The 15,303-nt window shown below is 39.5% G+C and overlaps 1 protein-coding gene across 15 annotated transcripts in view; it reads right to left on the minus strand.

Moving 5' to 3' along the window:
* Positions 1 to 15,303, minus strand: part of DNM3 (dynamin 3) — a 577,169-nt gene that overhangs the window by 370,766 nt on the left and 191,100 nt on the right. For all 15 annotated transcript variants that reach the window (XM_024249216.3, XM_024249215.3, XM_054525302.2 and 12 more), the window contains exons 5-7: positions 7,419 to 7,517; positions 6,656 to 6,816; positions 2,910 to 3,052 (exon numbers count right to left, since the gene is read on the minus strand). In XM_024249216.3, the coding sequence (XP_024104984.2) occupies positions 2,910 to 3,052; positions 6,656 to 6,816; positions 7,419 to 7,517 (403 nt within the window). The remainder of the gene's footprint in view (positions 1 to 2,909; positions 3,053 to 6,655; positions 6,817 to 7,418; positions 7,518 to 15,303) is intronic.

The raw sequence follows: 15,303 nt of genomic DNA on the forward strand, positions 1-15,303 counted from the left end.
TCCTCCTGCATTCCCAAGTCTCTCCTCATGGTGGATGATACCTCCACCCCAGGCAGGGAATCTAGGGCATCCAGCATACCTCCCTTTCCCTCACCCAACAGTTGCAGGGAGCCACCAGTTGTAGGTAATTTCTCCTCCATGACAGTTCAGCTGGTTGAGCTCTTCCTCCTCACACCTACTGACACTGCCTTGGTTTAGCTCTCAGCAATGCCTCCCAGCATCACTGAAGGCTCCTCTAGATGATGATCCTGCTTTTGAGTTTATCTTTGTCAAAGTCAGACCTCACCCTATCAGAATAACACAGATTTGTGACCCCTCTAAACTAGCTCTAGCCTTGTTTTTTAATGGATCCCCACAATTTGATAATACAATCAAAACTCTTTAGCCCATCTCCCAGTATTTTATGGTCTGGCCTTGGCTGCCTCTTCAGCCCCATCTCTTACCACTCATCCCACTCACCTTCCAGCCAACCATAAGGAAGCCATTGCAGTTCCCCAAATGCACCATGTCCCTGTGCTTTTACACTTTTCTTTGTGCTCAGAACACCATTCTCTCTGTCCCTTGCTGCTTTGCCTGACTAATTTTTACGTGTTCTTTAAGACTCAGCTCAAGCATTGGTTCTTCCCAGAAACTTTTCATGATCCATGACTCTATCCAGCACCACTCCTCATCGCCCCTCCTCTGCATCTTCAGTGTGTTTCCTGCAGAGCATTTGGCACAGTACATTAACATTGCCATGTCTATTAGTCACTCTCCTAAGGGCAAGGACCGTGTGTTTTCTTTACCTTTCCCTGCTCAACGTAATTGGGAGATTTAATAAATATTTGTCCCATGAAAGAATGAATTACCTTACACTGGCTGCTTAAAAGAAAGAAAGAAAGAAAGTAACAGGAAAAAAAAAACAACTATTTTCATTTGTGATTCCAGGTTTATAAACTCCAATTTAAACATACTGGAACTACTTTCAAATTCAAAATCTAAAAGGGAAAAAATTCAAACTATCTAAAACTTGTATCTTTTCATTCCCTTCCATCAAAATCATGGATGAATGAAAAGTAACTGCAAATTATTTAGGCCAAAGAAGCTAGACTGTAATTGGATTTAGTTATGTTCATGTATATGCTAATTTTATTTTTTAAAAACACCTGGAGAGGTATGACATACACACTGAAACGAAAAATTTTTCAGAAAGTGTACCTCTAGCTGCTCCTTCCCTTAAACCCTATAGCTCAGCCACCTGGCCCATTTACTAATCCTAGAACAAATGTTACCAAAGTTCTCATGATTCTCTTGCCCTCCTCCTTCCACATGACAAGGTCCTCTCCTACCTCAGGGCCTCTGTTTTCTCTCCAAATTCACATCCTTTCTCACATGTAACTGCTTCCTCATCTGGGCTCCCTTAATATTTTACACTTACAGAAACATAGCATTTATTAGCTTTAACACAATTAATTGTGTTAAATTGTGTTAATTTTTATGTCTGTTTTTCCCTACTCTACTGGGACTTCTTGAGGGCAAGAATCTTATTATCGTTCATTTCACAGAACCAGACACTGAGTGCATGAAGAGATTAGAGGAAGGAGGAAGAACAGAGAAAGGAAGGCAGGGGGGAAGGATAGAAGAGAGAAAAGAAATAGGTCAGAAAGAATAGGGCCATAAAGAAGGAGCTGAATCAGCCCTCTGCAAATCAAGAATCTAGCTGTGAAAAGTTCTGTAATCTGAGTCCAATAAAGTCACAGAGGCAAGACCCGGTATTTGCAAGCAGAATAGTTTTAGTTGGATATTAAGATAATGACCTAGGGCCTAAACAGAAATAGCTTTCTCTGTAACTTGAAGAGTTTTTGCAAGAGCTCAACAAAACCCAAGAATGAAAAGAAAGAATAAATTAGGAAAGAGTTATATCTGAAAAAAAACTCTTTCCTTTGTATAATATTTTAATGAGGAAATATAGGATGAAGCAATTAATATTGTATTTAAATATTTGAGCATTTGGGAATCTCCTCAAAAAGAAAGAAATTATAGTGTGCACTTTAAATGCCAATTGAAGGATGCTTTGATTGCCACGCTGCTGGGGAGAAAAGTGCGCCATAAGAGGTACCAAACATCATCTTCGGAGGTAGACCTCAGGTATCCTGCAGTGTGTGCTGGGCAGGGGAGCCTTCCCATTGACAGGGACTTGACACAAGTGGCAGCACAGGATAAAGGAACTGATGGCGACAGAAGGATTTGAGGGAGAGAAGAAAGTGTAAGATATAAAGAGCTAGGAATTCTCTAACAATTCTCTGCTATCCTACCCCAAGACACAACAGGAATAACTCTAGTAACCCAAAGATAAGATGGGAAGATCACAAAGGGGTGAAAAGATGCTTGGCAGTTTCACTTTTGCACTTTCAAAGGACTACATTAAAATCATTATGTAAAAGGAAAAAAAAAACTACAGCCTTATTGTTAGCACTTTTTAATTAAATCCTTGGTTCTCATTCCACTGAAAAATGCACACAAATAACTTACATGAAATAATTGGAATAAAGGATAATAAGTACAACTGACATCCATAGAAACAGCTGAAAAATACAAATTATATTTTCATCTGTATTTACCCACTTCTAAGACAAGGGACAAAAATTCCTGCTGGGTCATCCCTAATGGTTTTACTCACTTAATCCAGTTTTAAAAACACAATTTAAATGGGCATGGGGATGCTCAACTGGTAAGTTGATAATAACAGAATAATACCAATAATTCTTGTTCAACAAAGCATAAAAATTCAAGAGTTATTGTGTATCATATAGATTCCCTCATATAGTTTACTCGCTACCTAAGAAGCAACATGACAAATAGACTAAGGCAATAGAAAACTAAAGAAATTAGATTAAAATGCTGAGCCAAGGAAGGGAAAGGTGACCTACTGCAGCAATGCTTTGGTCTTCCTGGTTGGGTCTTCCGGTTTGAAATTTTTGTAGGCTTCTACTTCGTGTTCTATGGAGAGCAACTGTCCCTGTAGTTTGTTCCTGAAGTTTGGTAGGGTATCCCGAATGTGGTTGGTAAGTTGCTAAACAAAACAAAATCATACACACAGATTGAAGATTGAATCATATACACAGATTAAAGATTAACTCATGAGACAAAGATCCGCCTCCATTGTTTTTCTAATAATTCAAAATTTCAAACATTATGTCTGCATTTGAGATTGACTATTACGTAGATAGGGAGAAGAAACACCAACTCCCTCCTCCACTGCCCTTCAGAGATACTCAAAATTCCTTCATTTAGAGTCACTCACTTGAGCTATCTCTTTAAATCCAGGAAGACCCTGTGAAAATGCAGCTAATGTTACTAATGAGGCTGCCCAATAACACCTTAGCATGGATTGATTTACCAGGTCTCCTACCTTGTAGAAAGGAAACTTAAGTTAGAATGTGATAGAAATGAAGGAAGCTAGGAATCACAGGTGCTGCCCAGTATTCTCAGGACTAAGTGGTTTTTACCACACTGATGAAGCTCAGGTAGCCAAGGTGCCAGAGGCACCTGTCAGCTGTTAATTTTCTCCACATTCTTCAGCTGAGGCAGAAACTTACTCATACTTCCATCTCTAGGTCCCAGTGCAACTCCATGACTGAGTAAGGGAAAGCTCTCTCTGCTATTGAAGGCTTGACATAACCATCTACTTGGCATTTCCACTGAGATCAGCAGGCACCTCAAGCTCAGTACAATGAAAACTTCTCCAAGAGCCTAAGAGTGCATGATTAATTAAGAACAAAAGTGAGATAAAAACCCAGATTGTTTAGGTCTTACGGCCTTTCTATTACAATGCAGTTAAAGAAAAGTCTGAATTAAAAGAAAAAACAGATAATCTTGAACTTCCTAAGTGATGAACTTGAAATCAATAAAAAGAATATAAACTTCCTAGAAATGCAGAAAAAAGAAAAAATATTAGAAGTAAGGAGAATTAATATACCCAGATTGACTGAAGAAACTATTTTAAGTCATCTTTATGTTTATCTGAGGTTACCTGAATATATTTATTAAATAAATCTAGAGTTATTTGTCAATAGTTTATAACTGTATTACCCCCTTGCTCGCAGTGATAAATTGTTGTTAGCACCCTGGCATGCGTTGCTGTTCTAACTATGAAGCAGGCAACAAAAGAGCTGAGAGGACAGCATTCCCGATAGCAACGTCACAAGAGACAAGGACCCAAATCTAACAGAACCAGCAACCACAAGAAACCAGCAACCAACTGATTGCCATGTGAACTGGTAAATAATAAAAATACCTGATTTCCACCTTTTGCTTCTCAGACATCTCCAGAGCAAAGCAATACTGTGGCTTTCTAAAACACTTCTTCCCCTGGCTTCCATGACTCCAGCTCCTCTCATTTTTCTGCTATCCATTCTGGATGTATCTTCTCTATTTCCTTGGACAATTCACCCTCTTTGCCAGAACAGTAATTATTGAAATTCCTCAAATCTGAGTCCAAGGCCTCTTTTTTGTTTACTCTCTGTTCTCTCTTAAGGGAATCTCATTCCATCCTGACTTCAGTAAACATCCAAATACCTACAGCTGTAAGATGTTGTCTCCAAACAAGACTTATCTTTGCTGTGGCATGCATATTTGACCAGCTGATTGACTTCTCCTCTTGGATGTGTCAATGATATCTCAAGCTCAACATGTCCAAAATCAAGTATTTGATCTTCCCTTCAGGGTTCCTCGTCTTGGTGACTTCCTAAAAATCTGGAAACCTGAGACGTAACCTTGACTCCACCTCTCCCATTACCCAACAGCTCTAATCTACCACCTAGTCCTCAATTTTCCTGAACATTTCTCAAACCCGCCCCTTTTTTTCCTCTCCACTGGCCCTTACCACAACCAAATTCCCATAATTTCTCACTTTTACTCCTAACTGGTCTACTCTTGGTCTTCTTGTCAATATCATATTCTTTTTTCACCCATGGATCTGATCTTGTTGTTCCTCTACTCAGGAACTTTAAATGACTCCTCGTTGGTCTTAGGTAAGAGCCAAAATCCTCAATTTGGTCTAGAAACATTACAGGATTCAGCCACTGCCTGCATCTCCAATATCAGCTAATACAACTCACTACCTCTTTCTCTGCCTTCCCCGACAGTGAAAATTTCATTCAATTTTTCAATAATGTCATGTCATTTTCCAGTACTTTCCATATAAATTATCCCACAGGATCAGAAGTACTGGTACACATACATAGCCATAGAATTATCTTAGTTTCAAACATAGTATAAATATTCTTGAAGCAATAAAGAGAGAGTGATTATCCAGGAAAGGAGAAATCTTCAGTTAAAAAAAAAATCATTCAATTTTTAGTCAACAAGAATCCAATTGTGTCATAACTTGAGGATCACCTGTAATAACCTAATAGTCAACCACCTCCTTCCATTTTTCCAGTATTCAAAACCTAACTCATTTCCAGCTTTATCTTTCTAATCATATTAGTGAGTTTCCTCTGAGATTTTTTCAGTTTATTTGTATTTTTTGTAGGCAAATACAGCTGTGAAAGCAGTATTCTAAAGAGAGTTTTGACAGTGTAAAATATATTGGTAGAGTGTTAGCATTCTTGCATAACAATGCTCCTTCTCTAAAATATATTCATATTTTTAAATGATACAATCATAGTGATGTTTTCTAGTGTCCAAATATTTATCCTTAATTAAAAAGTATAAACTTTACAATAATCTGTATTGTATCTCTTAAAATGGAATTATAACATAATTTTTTATTTTCTAAAATTTCTTCTCAGTTGTTTTGCCTAAATGGTTCAGGTATAATGTCACATATTGTGACAGCTATTGATACTTTCCAGGAGCTAAGAATCAGAAATCTACTTGATTGATTGATTGCCTGATTAAGTTTGTATGTAACAGTTAAAGCATAACTTACAAGAATATTTGTGAGAAAGGCTGCTAATCACATTAAGTCAATATCATCAAAACTCAGGGAGGGGGCCCTGCATTCAATGACAATGATGCTTGTCATAACACTTAACTCCAATAGGGGAAGGAATATCTGTAATCAAGTAAGAGCACTGAGGATTTATGGAAGAAATGTGTGCATAGTGCATGGAACGGGGTAGGCAGAAGGTCCAATTCTAAATTATTGTGGGAAAAGGGGTTATCTAGAAAAGCATCTTAGATGAGTGGAAATCAATGATTATTTAATTAGGATTTGTGATTCTGAATATTTTAAATTAAGAAACAAATCAATTCTAAACAAAGCCATAAAAAAAATTTAACAGAAAGTGTAACCTAGCCATTACAGACTGGTGCTTCAAAAACAGATCCCAAGAGATCAAATTTTCAAAGCTATAAAAATTTAACTTCTCAAGATAACTACATATTACAAATGAATATATGCTAAAATGTATATCCCTGTTCACTGTTCCTAAATAGGTATGTGTTTCTGCTTTGAGAATTGTTGTTGCAATAATAGGAAGGTGAGTTCTATTCACTGAGAATGGTAATAGTGTAAATCTGAGGTACTAATACTCATTTTTAAAATCCCTATCATTGAGCTGCATGTCTTGTTTTGAAAAAAAAATAAACTTAAAAATAATAAATATGAATTCCAGCACCCACTTACATATTTCATAATAGTTCTTGTTGCTTGAAAGAACATTTTTACCTGATTAAGGACCTTCTGCAGGTGTGGGGTTCCCATTCGGTCAGCGATATGTCTGTAAGCCGGGTGAGAAAGGAAAAACTTCCTCTCTGCCAGCATGGCTGCCTTTATGTCCTTCTTCCCATCTATGTCCTTCTGGCTTCTGTTTACCACCCCCACGTAACCTGAAACAAAACACAAATCTATGGAGTTGAGGACACTTTTTGTGGCTTATTCTAGGGAGATTTCAAGGCTCTCACATAGGCAGACTAAGAAAGGCAAAACTAGTTTTAAGCCTGAAGACTGAGTTCCTTTATAAAACTCAATGGGAAACATCAGTATCAAACACAGGCTGCTGATTGAGCTCACGATAATTTTTTAGCATCAATACAATAATGCCTCTCACCCTTAAACTGTGTGCATTTTAAGAGGGTGCGTATCTTAGCAGTTTTGTCATATAGCAGGCAAGTAAATACCAAGCTTACAATGATATAAGTTTATGTAGCCTATGATGAATATTTATAACCTCCCTTCAAACTCCTTCCTTTTCCTGTTTTCTTATTCCTGTTATTTTAAGGAATAGTTCTCCCTTTGGATTATTTTCTAATATATCATTTGGGAACGTACAGCCATTCCATAAAAAAAGTATAACTAATAATAAATCCATTCCTTACAACTGAGAAGGCATTAAAACCAAACCTCCTAGTGGCCTCCCAATCGTTTCTCTTCCATATAACAAACAAAACAAAACAAAAAAAAGAGTCTTGTATAGACCACAGTACATTACCCCTGCGAAGAGGCAACAGTTTGTTCTCTAGAACATCCCTGGCATCCGTTCCTTCATCCATAAGGTCCAGTTTGGTGATAACTCCAATGGTTCTCAGACCTGCATCATAAACAAACCCAACATTACACAATTTGCAGAAGACTAACAAATTTTAGACATATATGTCGCAATGCTAAATGTAAAGCACATTTTCCTGGTCTTTTTCCCATTTCCTTCTGTCTTACTTTGTTTTCTAAGTGCTACTTGAGTTTGGTGATTTCAGTGTGACGAGGAGGATAGTTGCCAAACCACCCAACCAGAAGATAATCTTCAACCCAAGGGAGAAAAACAAATAGCTATAGCACAAAAATAATTTAAAAATATAAGAGGTTATTTTTGTACCATGCATATATGGAAATTATACATTTTCATTTTGCTCCTAAGTTCTCCACCTAATATGAATATTTGAAATTTTTATGTATTACATTATTAAAAGCAAATAAACAAATAAGTAGGTTATGCATGGACCAATGATGAGAGTGTGTCATAAACCAAGGATTACTATTGATCCAGTTCTAGTCACTGAGGTCAAAAAAATTAAAAGAAGAAAAGCAGGTAAAGTGCCATCACCAAAAATAAACTTGTAAGCCACACAGCATTCACTATTCCTTAGAAAAGGAAATATGATTTAATGAAAAGAAGACTGTACTAGGAATTACAAAGCTTGGATTCTAGTCTCCAGGCAAGTCACCAAAACTCCCCAGGTCTCAGTTTTCCTCACCTGTCAAATAAAGAGCTAGAAACCATGATCTCCAAGGTTTCTTCCAGTAATAAATAATGTAAGAACCTAGACATTTTGTGTAGCACGTCAGATACATGATATTTGTCATTTGCTTTCTTCATTAGATGAAATGGACAGTATTTGCCTAGTAATTTACATTGCTTTTTGTTTTATTTTAAGTTCCAGGATACAAGTGCAGAATGTGTAGATCTGTTACATAGGTATACGAGTGCCGTGGTGGTTTGCTGCACCTATCAACCCATCATCTAGGTTTTAAGCCCCGCATGCATTAGCTATTTGTCCTTCTGCTCTCCCTCCTCTCATCCCCAACATCCTGACTGGCCCCAGTGTGTGTTGTTCCCCTCCCTGTGTCCATGTGTTCTCATTGTTCAACTCCCACTTATGAGTGAGAACATGTGGTGTTTGGTTTTCTGTCCTGTATTAGTTTGCTGAGAATAATGGCTTCCAGCTTCATTCATGTCCCTGCATGCTTCCCTTCCAGCTTCATTCATGTCTCCGCAAAGGACACGAACTCATTCCTTTTTATGGCTACATAGTATTCCATGGTGTATATGTACCACATATGTACCACATATACATATGTACCACATATACATATGTACCACATATACAGTCTATCATTTATGGCCATTTGGGTTGGTTCCAATTCTTTGCTACTATAAATATTGCATCAATAAACATATGTATGCATGTGTCTTTATAGTAGAATAATTTATATTTCTTTGGGTATATACCCAGTAATGGAATTGCTAGATCAAATGGTATTTCTGGTTCTAGATCCTTGAGGGATTGCCACACTGTCTTCCAAAATGGTTGAACTAATTTACACTCCCACCAACAGTGTCAAAGCATTCCTATTTCTCCACATCCTCTCCAGCATCTGTTGTGTCCTGACTCTTTAACAATCACCATTCTAACTGGCATGAGATGGTATCTCATTGTGGTTTTGATTTGCATTTCTCTAATGACCAGTGATGATGAGCTTTTTTTCATGTTTGTTGGCTACATAAATGTCTTCATTTGAGAAGTGTGTGTTCATAACCTTTGCCCACTTTTTGATGGGGTTGTTTGTTTTTTTCTTGTAAATTTGGTTATGTTCCTTGTAGATTCTGGATATTAGCCCTTTGTCAGACGGGTAGATTGCAAAAATTTTCTCCTACTCTGTAGGTTGCCTGTTCACTCTGATGATAGTTTATTTTGCTGTGCAGAAGCTCTCTAGTTTAATTAGATCCGATTTGTCAATTTTGGCTTTTATTGCCATTGCTTTGGTGTTTTAGTCATGAAGTCTTTGCCCATGTCCTGAATGGTATTGCCTGGGTTTTCTTTTATGGTTTTTATGGTTTTGGGTCTTACATTTAAGTCTTTAATCCATCTTGGGTTAATTTTTGTATAAGGTGTAAGGAAGGGGTCCAGTTTCAGTTTTCTGCATATGGCTAGCCAGTTTTCCCAACACCATTTATTAAATAGGAAATCCTTTCCCCCTTGCTTGTTTTTGTCAGGTTTGTCAAAGATCAGATGGTTGTAGATGTGTGGCGTTATTTCTGAGGCCTCTGTTCTGTTTCATTGGTCTATATATCTGTTTTGGTACCAGTACCATGCTGTTTTGGTTACTGTAGCCTTGTAGTATAATTTGAAGTCAGGTAGTATGATGCCTCCAGCTTTGTTCTTTTTGCTTAGGATTGTCTTGGCTACATGGGCTCTTTTTGGTTTCCATATGAAATTTAAAGTAGTTTTTTCTAATTCTTTGAAGAAAGTCAGTGGCAGCTTGATAGAGGTAGCATTGAATCTATAAATTACTTTGGATACTATGGCCATTTTCATGCTATTGATTCTTCCTATCCAGGAGCATGGAATGTTTTTCCATTTGTTTGTGTCCTCTTTTATTTCCTTGAGCAGTGGTTTGTAGTTCTCCATGAAGAGGTCCTTCACATGCCTTGTAAGTTGGATTCCTAGGTATTTTATTCTTTTTTAGCAATCATAAATGGGAGTTCATGCATGATTTGGCTCTCTGTCTCTTATTGGTGTATAGGAATGCTTGTGATTTTTGCACATTGATTTTTTATCCTGAGACTTTGCTGAAGTTGCTTATCAGCTTAAGGAGATTTCCAGCTGAGACAATGGGGTTTTCTAAATATACAATCATGTCATCTGCAAACAGGGATAATTTCACTTCCTCTCTTCCTATTTAAATACGCTTTATTTCTTTCTCTTGCCTGATTGACCTGGCCAGAACTTCCAATGCTATGTTGAATAGGAGTGGTGAGAGAAGGCATCCTTGTTTTGTGCCGGTTTTCAAAGGGAATTCTTCCAGCTTTTGCCCATTCAGTATGATATTGGCTGTGGCTTTGTCATAAATAGCTCTTATTATTTTGAGATACATTCCATCAATACCTAGTTTATTGAGAGTTTTTAGCATGAAGGGATGTTGAATTTTGTAGAAGGCCTTTCTGCATCTATTGAGATAATCATGTGGTTTTTGTCGTTGGTTCTGTTAATGTGATGGATCACGTTTATTGATTTGCATATGTTGAACCAGCCTTGCATCCCAGGGATGAAGCCAACTTAATTGTGGTGGATAAGCTTTTTGATGTGCTGCTGGATTAGGTTTGCCAGTATTTTATTGAGGATTTTTGCATCAATGTTCATCAGGGATATTGGCCTGAAATTTTCTTTTTTTATTGTGTCTCCACCAGGTTTTGGTATCAGGATGATGCTGGCCTCATAAAATGAGTTAGGGAGGAGTCCCTCTTTTTATATTGATTGGAATAGTCTCAGAAGGAATGCTACCAGCTCCTCTTTGTACCTCTGGTAGAATTTGGCTGTGACTCTATCTGGTCCTGGGCTTATTTTTGGTTGGTCGGCTATTAATTACTGCCTCAATTTCAGACTTGCTATTGGTCTATTCAGGGATTCAACTTCTTCCTGGTTTAGTTTTGGGAGGGTGTATGTGTCTAATAATTTTTCCATTTCTTGTAGATTTCCTAGTTTATTTGCGTAGAGGTGTTTATAGTATTCTCTGATGGTAGTTTGTATTTTTGTGGGATCAGTGGTGATATCCCCTTCATCATTTTTTATTGTGTCTATTTGATTCTTCTCTCGTTTCTTCTTTATTAATGTGGCTAGCAGTCTATTTTGTTAATCTTCTCAAAAAACCAGCTCCTGGATTCATTGATTTTTTGAAGGGCTTTTCGTGTCTCTATCTCCTTCAGTTCTGCTCTTATCGTAGTTATTTCTTCTCTTCTGCTAGTTTTTGAATTTGTTTGCTCTTGCTTCTCTAGTTATTTTAATCATGATGTTAGGGTGTCGATTTTAGATCTTTCGTGCTTTCTCCTGTGGGCATTCAGTGCTATAACTTCCTCTATAAACACTGCTTTAGCTGTGTCCCAGAGATTCTGGTATGTTGTGTCTTTATTCTCATTGGTTTCAAAGAACTTATTTATTTCTGCCTTAATTTTGTTATTTACCCAGTAGTCATTCAGGAGCAGGTTGTTCAGTTTCCATGACGTTGTGTGGTTTTCAGTGAGTTTCTTAATCCTGAGTTCTAATTTGATTGCACTGTGGTCAGAGAGACTGTTAGTTATGATTTCCATTCTTTTGCATTTGCTGAGGAGTGTTTTACTTCCAATTATGTGGTCAATTTTGGAGTAAGTGTGATGTGGTGCTGAGAAAAATGTATATTCTGTTGATTTGGGGTGGAGAGTTCTGTAGGTGTCTTAGGTCCTCTTGGTCCAGAGCTGAATTCAAGTCTTGAATATCCTTGTTAATTTCCTATCTCGTTGACCTAATATTGACAGTAGGGTGTTAAAGTCTCCCACTATTATTATGTGGAAGTCCAAGTCTCTTTGTAGGTCTCTAGGAACTTGCTTTATGAATCTGGATGCTCCTGTATTGGGTGCATATATATTTAGGATAGTTAGCTCTTCCTGTTGGATTGATCCCTTTACCATTATGTAATGCCCTTCTTTGTCTTTTTTTATCTTTGTTGGCTTAAAGTCTGTTTTATCAGAGACTAGGATTGCAACCCCTGCTGTTTTTTGCTTTCCATTTGCTTGGTAAATATCCTTCTATCCCTTTGAGTCTATGTGTGTATTTGCACATGCGATGGATCTCCTGAATACAGCACACGGATGGGTCTTAACTCTTTATCCAATTTGTTTGTGTGTGTGTGTGTGTGTGTGTGTGTGTGTGTGCTTCTTGAGACAGAGTCTTGCTCTGTCACCCAGGCTGTAGTGCAGTGGCACAATCTCGGCTCACTGCCACCTCTGCCTCCTGGGTTCTAGCGATTCTCCTGCTTGAGCCTCCTGAGTAGCTGGGACTATGTGCGCATGCCACCACACCCAGCTAATTTTTGTATTTTTTAGTAACAGGGTTTCACCATCTTGGCCAGGCTGGTCTCGAACTCCTGACCTCGTGATCCACCCACTTCGGCATCCTAAAGTGCTGGGATTATAGGTGTGATCTACTGTGCCCAGCCCAGTCTGTGTTTTTTAATTGGGTGATTTAACCCTTTTACATTTAAGGTTAATATTGTTATGTGTGAATTTGATCCTGTCATTATGATGCCAGCTGGCTATTTTGCCTGTTATTTGATGCAGTTTCTTCATAGTGTCAATGGTCTTTACAATTTGGTATTTTTTTGCAGTGGCTGGTATCAATTGTTCCTTTCCATATTTAGTACTCCCTTCAGGAGCTCTTAAGAGTAACGCAGTCCTGGTGGTGACAAAATCTCTCGGCATTTGCTTGTCTGTGAAGGATTTTATTTCTCCTTCAATTATGAAGCTTAGTTTGGCTGGATATGAATTTCTGGGCTGAAAATTCTTTTCTTTAAGAATGTTGATCACACCTGTAATCCCAGCACTTTGGGAGGCCGAGGTAGGCGGATCACAAGGTCAGGAGATCGAGACCATCCTGGCTAACATGGTGAAACTCTGTCTCTACTAAAAATACAAAAAATTAGCCAGGCATGGTAGCAGGTGCCTGTAGTCCCAGCTATTCGGGAGGCTGAGGCAGGAGAATGGCATGAACCCGGGAGGCGGAGCTTGCAGTGAGCCGAGATTGCACCACTGCACTCCAGCCTGGGTAACAAACCAAGATTCTGTCTCAAAAAAAAAAAAGAACGTTGAATATCGGCCCCCACTCTCTTCTGGCTTGTAGGGTTTCTGTAGAGAGATCTGCTGTTAGTCTGATGGGCCTCTTTTGTGTGTAACCCGACCTTCTCTCTGGCGGCCCTTAACATTTTTTCCTTCATTTCAACTTTGGTGAGTCTGACGATTATGTGTCTTGGGGTTGCTCTTCTCAAGGAGTATCTTTCTGGTGTTTTCTATATTTCCTGAATTTGACTGTTGGCCTGTCTTGCTAGGCTGGGGAAGTTCTACTGGATAATATCCTGAAAAGTGTTTTCCAACTTGGTTCCATTCTCCCCGTCACTTTCAGGTACACAATCACATGCAGGTTTGGTCTTTTCACATAGCCCCATATTTCTTGGAGGCTTTGTTCATTCCTTTGCATTCTTTTTTCTCTAATTTTGTCTTCATGCTTTATTTCATGAAGGTGATCTTCAATCTCTGATATCCTTTCTTCCGCTTGATTGATTCGGCTATTGATACTTGTGTATGTTTCACGAAGTTCTCGTGCTGTGTTTTTCAGCTCCATCAGGTCATTTATGTTCTTCTCTAAACTGGTTATTCTAGTTAGCAATTCCTCTAACATTTTTTCAAGGTTCTTAGCTTCCTTGCATTGGGTTAAAACATCCTGCTTTAGCTCAGAGGAGTTTGTTATTACCCACCTTGTGAAGCCTATTTCTGTCAGTTCATCAAACTCATTCTCCTTCCAGTTTTGTTCCCTTTCCAACGAGGAGTTGTGATCCTTTGGAGGAGAAGAGGCATTCTGGTTTTTGGAATTTTCAGCCTTTTTGAGCTGTTCTTTCCTCATCTTCATGGATTTATCTACCTTTGGTCTTTGAGGTTGGTGATCGTCGGATGGGGTTTCTGTGTGGATGTCCTTTTTGTTGACGTTGATGCTATTCTTTTCTGTTTGTTAGTTTTCCTTCTAACAGTCAGGCCCCTCTGCTGCAGGTCTGCTGGAGTTTGCCACTCCAGATCCTGTTTGCCTGGGTATCACCAGCGGAGGCTGCAGAACAGCAAAGACTGCTGTCTGTTCCTTCCTCTGGAAGTTTCTTCCCAGGGGGGCACCTGCAAGTTGCCAGCCGGAGCTCTCCTGTATGAGGTGTCTGTCAACCCCTACTGGGAGGTGTCTCCCAGTCAGGAGGCACGGTGGTCAGGGACCCACTTAAGGAGACATTCTGTCCCTTAGCAGAGCTCAAATGCTGTGCTAAGAGATCCACTGCTCTCTTCAGAGCTGGCAGGCAGGAACATTTAAGTCTGCTGAAGCTGCACCCACAGCCGCCCCTTCCCCCAGGTGCTCTGTCCTAGGAAGACAGGAGTTTTATCTATAAGGCCCTGACTGGGGCTGCTGCCTTTCTTTCAGAGATGCCCTGCCCAGAGAGGAGGAATCTAAAGAGGCAATCTGGCTACAGCGGCTTTGCTGAGCTGCAGTGGGCTCCACCCAGTTGGAACTTCCCAGTGGCTTTGTTTACACTGTGAGGGGAAAACCACCTACTCCAGCCTCAGTAATGGCAGACGCCCCTCCCCAAACCAAGCTCAAGCGTCCCAGGTCAACTTCAGACTGCTGTGCTGGCAGTGAGAATTTCAAGCCAGTGGATCTTAGCTTGCTGAGCTCTGTGGGTGTGAGATCCGCTGAGCTAGACCACCTGGCTCCCTGGCTTCAGCCCCCTTTCCAGGGGAGTGAATGGTTCTGTCTAGCTGGTGTCCCAGGTGCCACTGGAGTATGAAAAAAAACTGCTGCAGCTAGCTCGGAGTCTGCCCAAACAGCCACCCAGTTTTGTGCTTGAAACCCCAGGCCCTGGTGGTGTAGGCACCCAAGAGAATCTCTTGCCTGTGGGTTGTGAAGACCGTGGGAAAAGCATAGTATCTGAGCCGGAATGCACCGTTCCTCTAGGCACAGTCCCTCCCAGCTTCCCTTCGCTAGGGGAGGGAGTTTCCCAACCCCATGCGCTTCCCAGGTGAGGCAACACCCCATCCTGCT

The sequence above is a fragment of the Pongo abelii genome, chromosome 1 (assembly GCF_028885655.2).
Source record: "Pongo abelii isolate AG06213 chromosome 1, NHGRI_mPonAbe1-v2.0_pri, whole genome shotgun sequence".
Lineage (NCBI taxonomy): Eukaryota > Metazoa > Chordata > Mammalia > Primates > Hominidae > Pongo > Pongo abelii.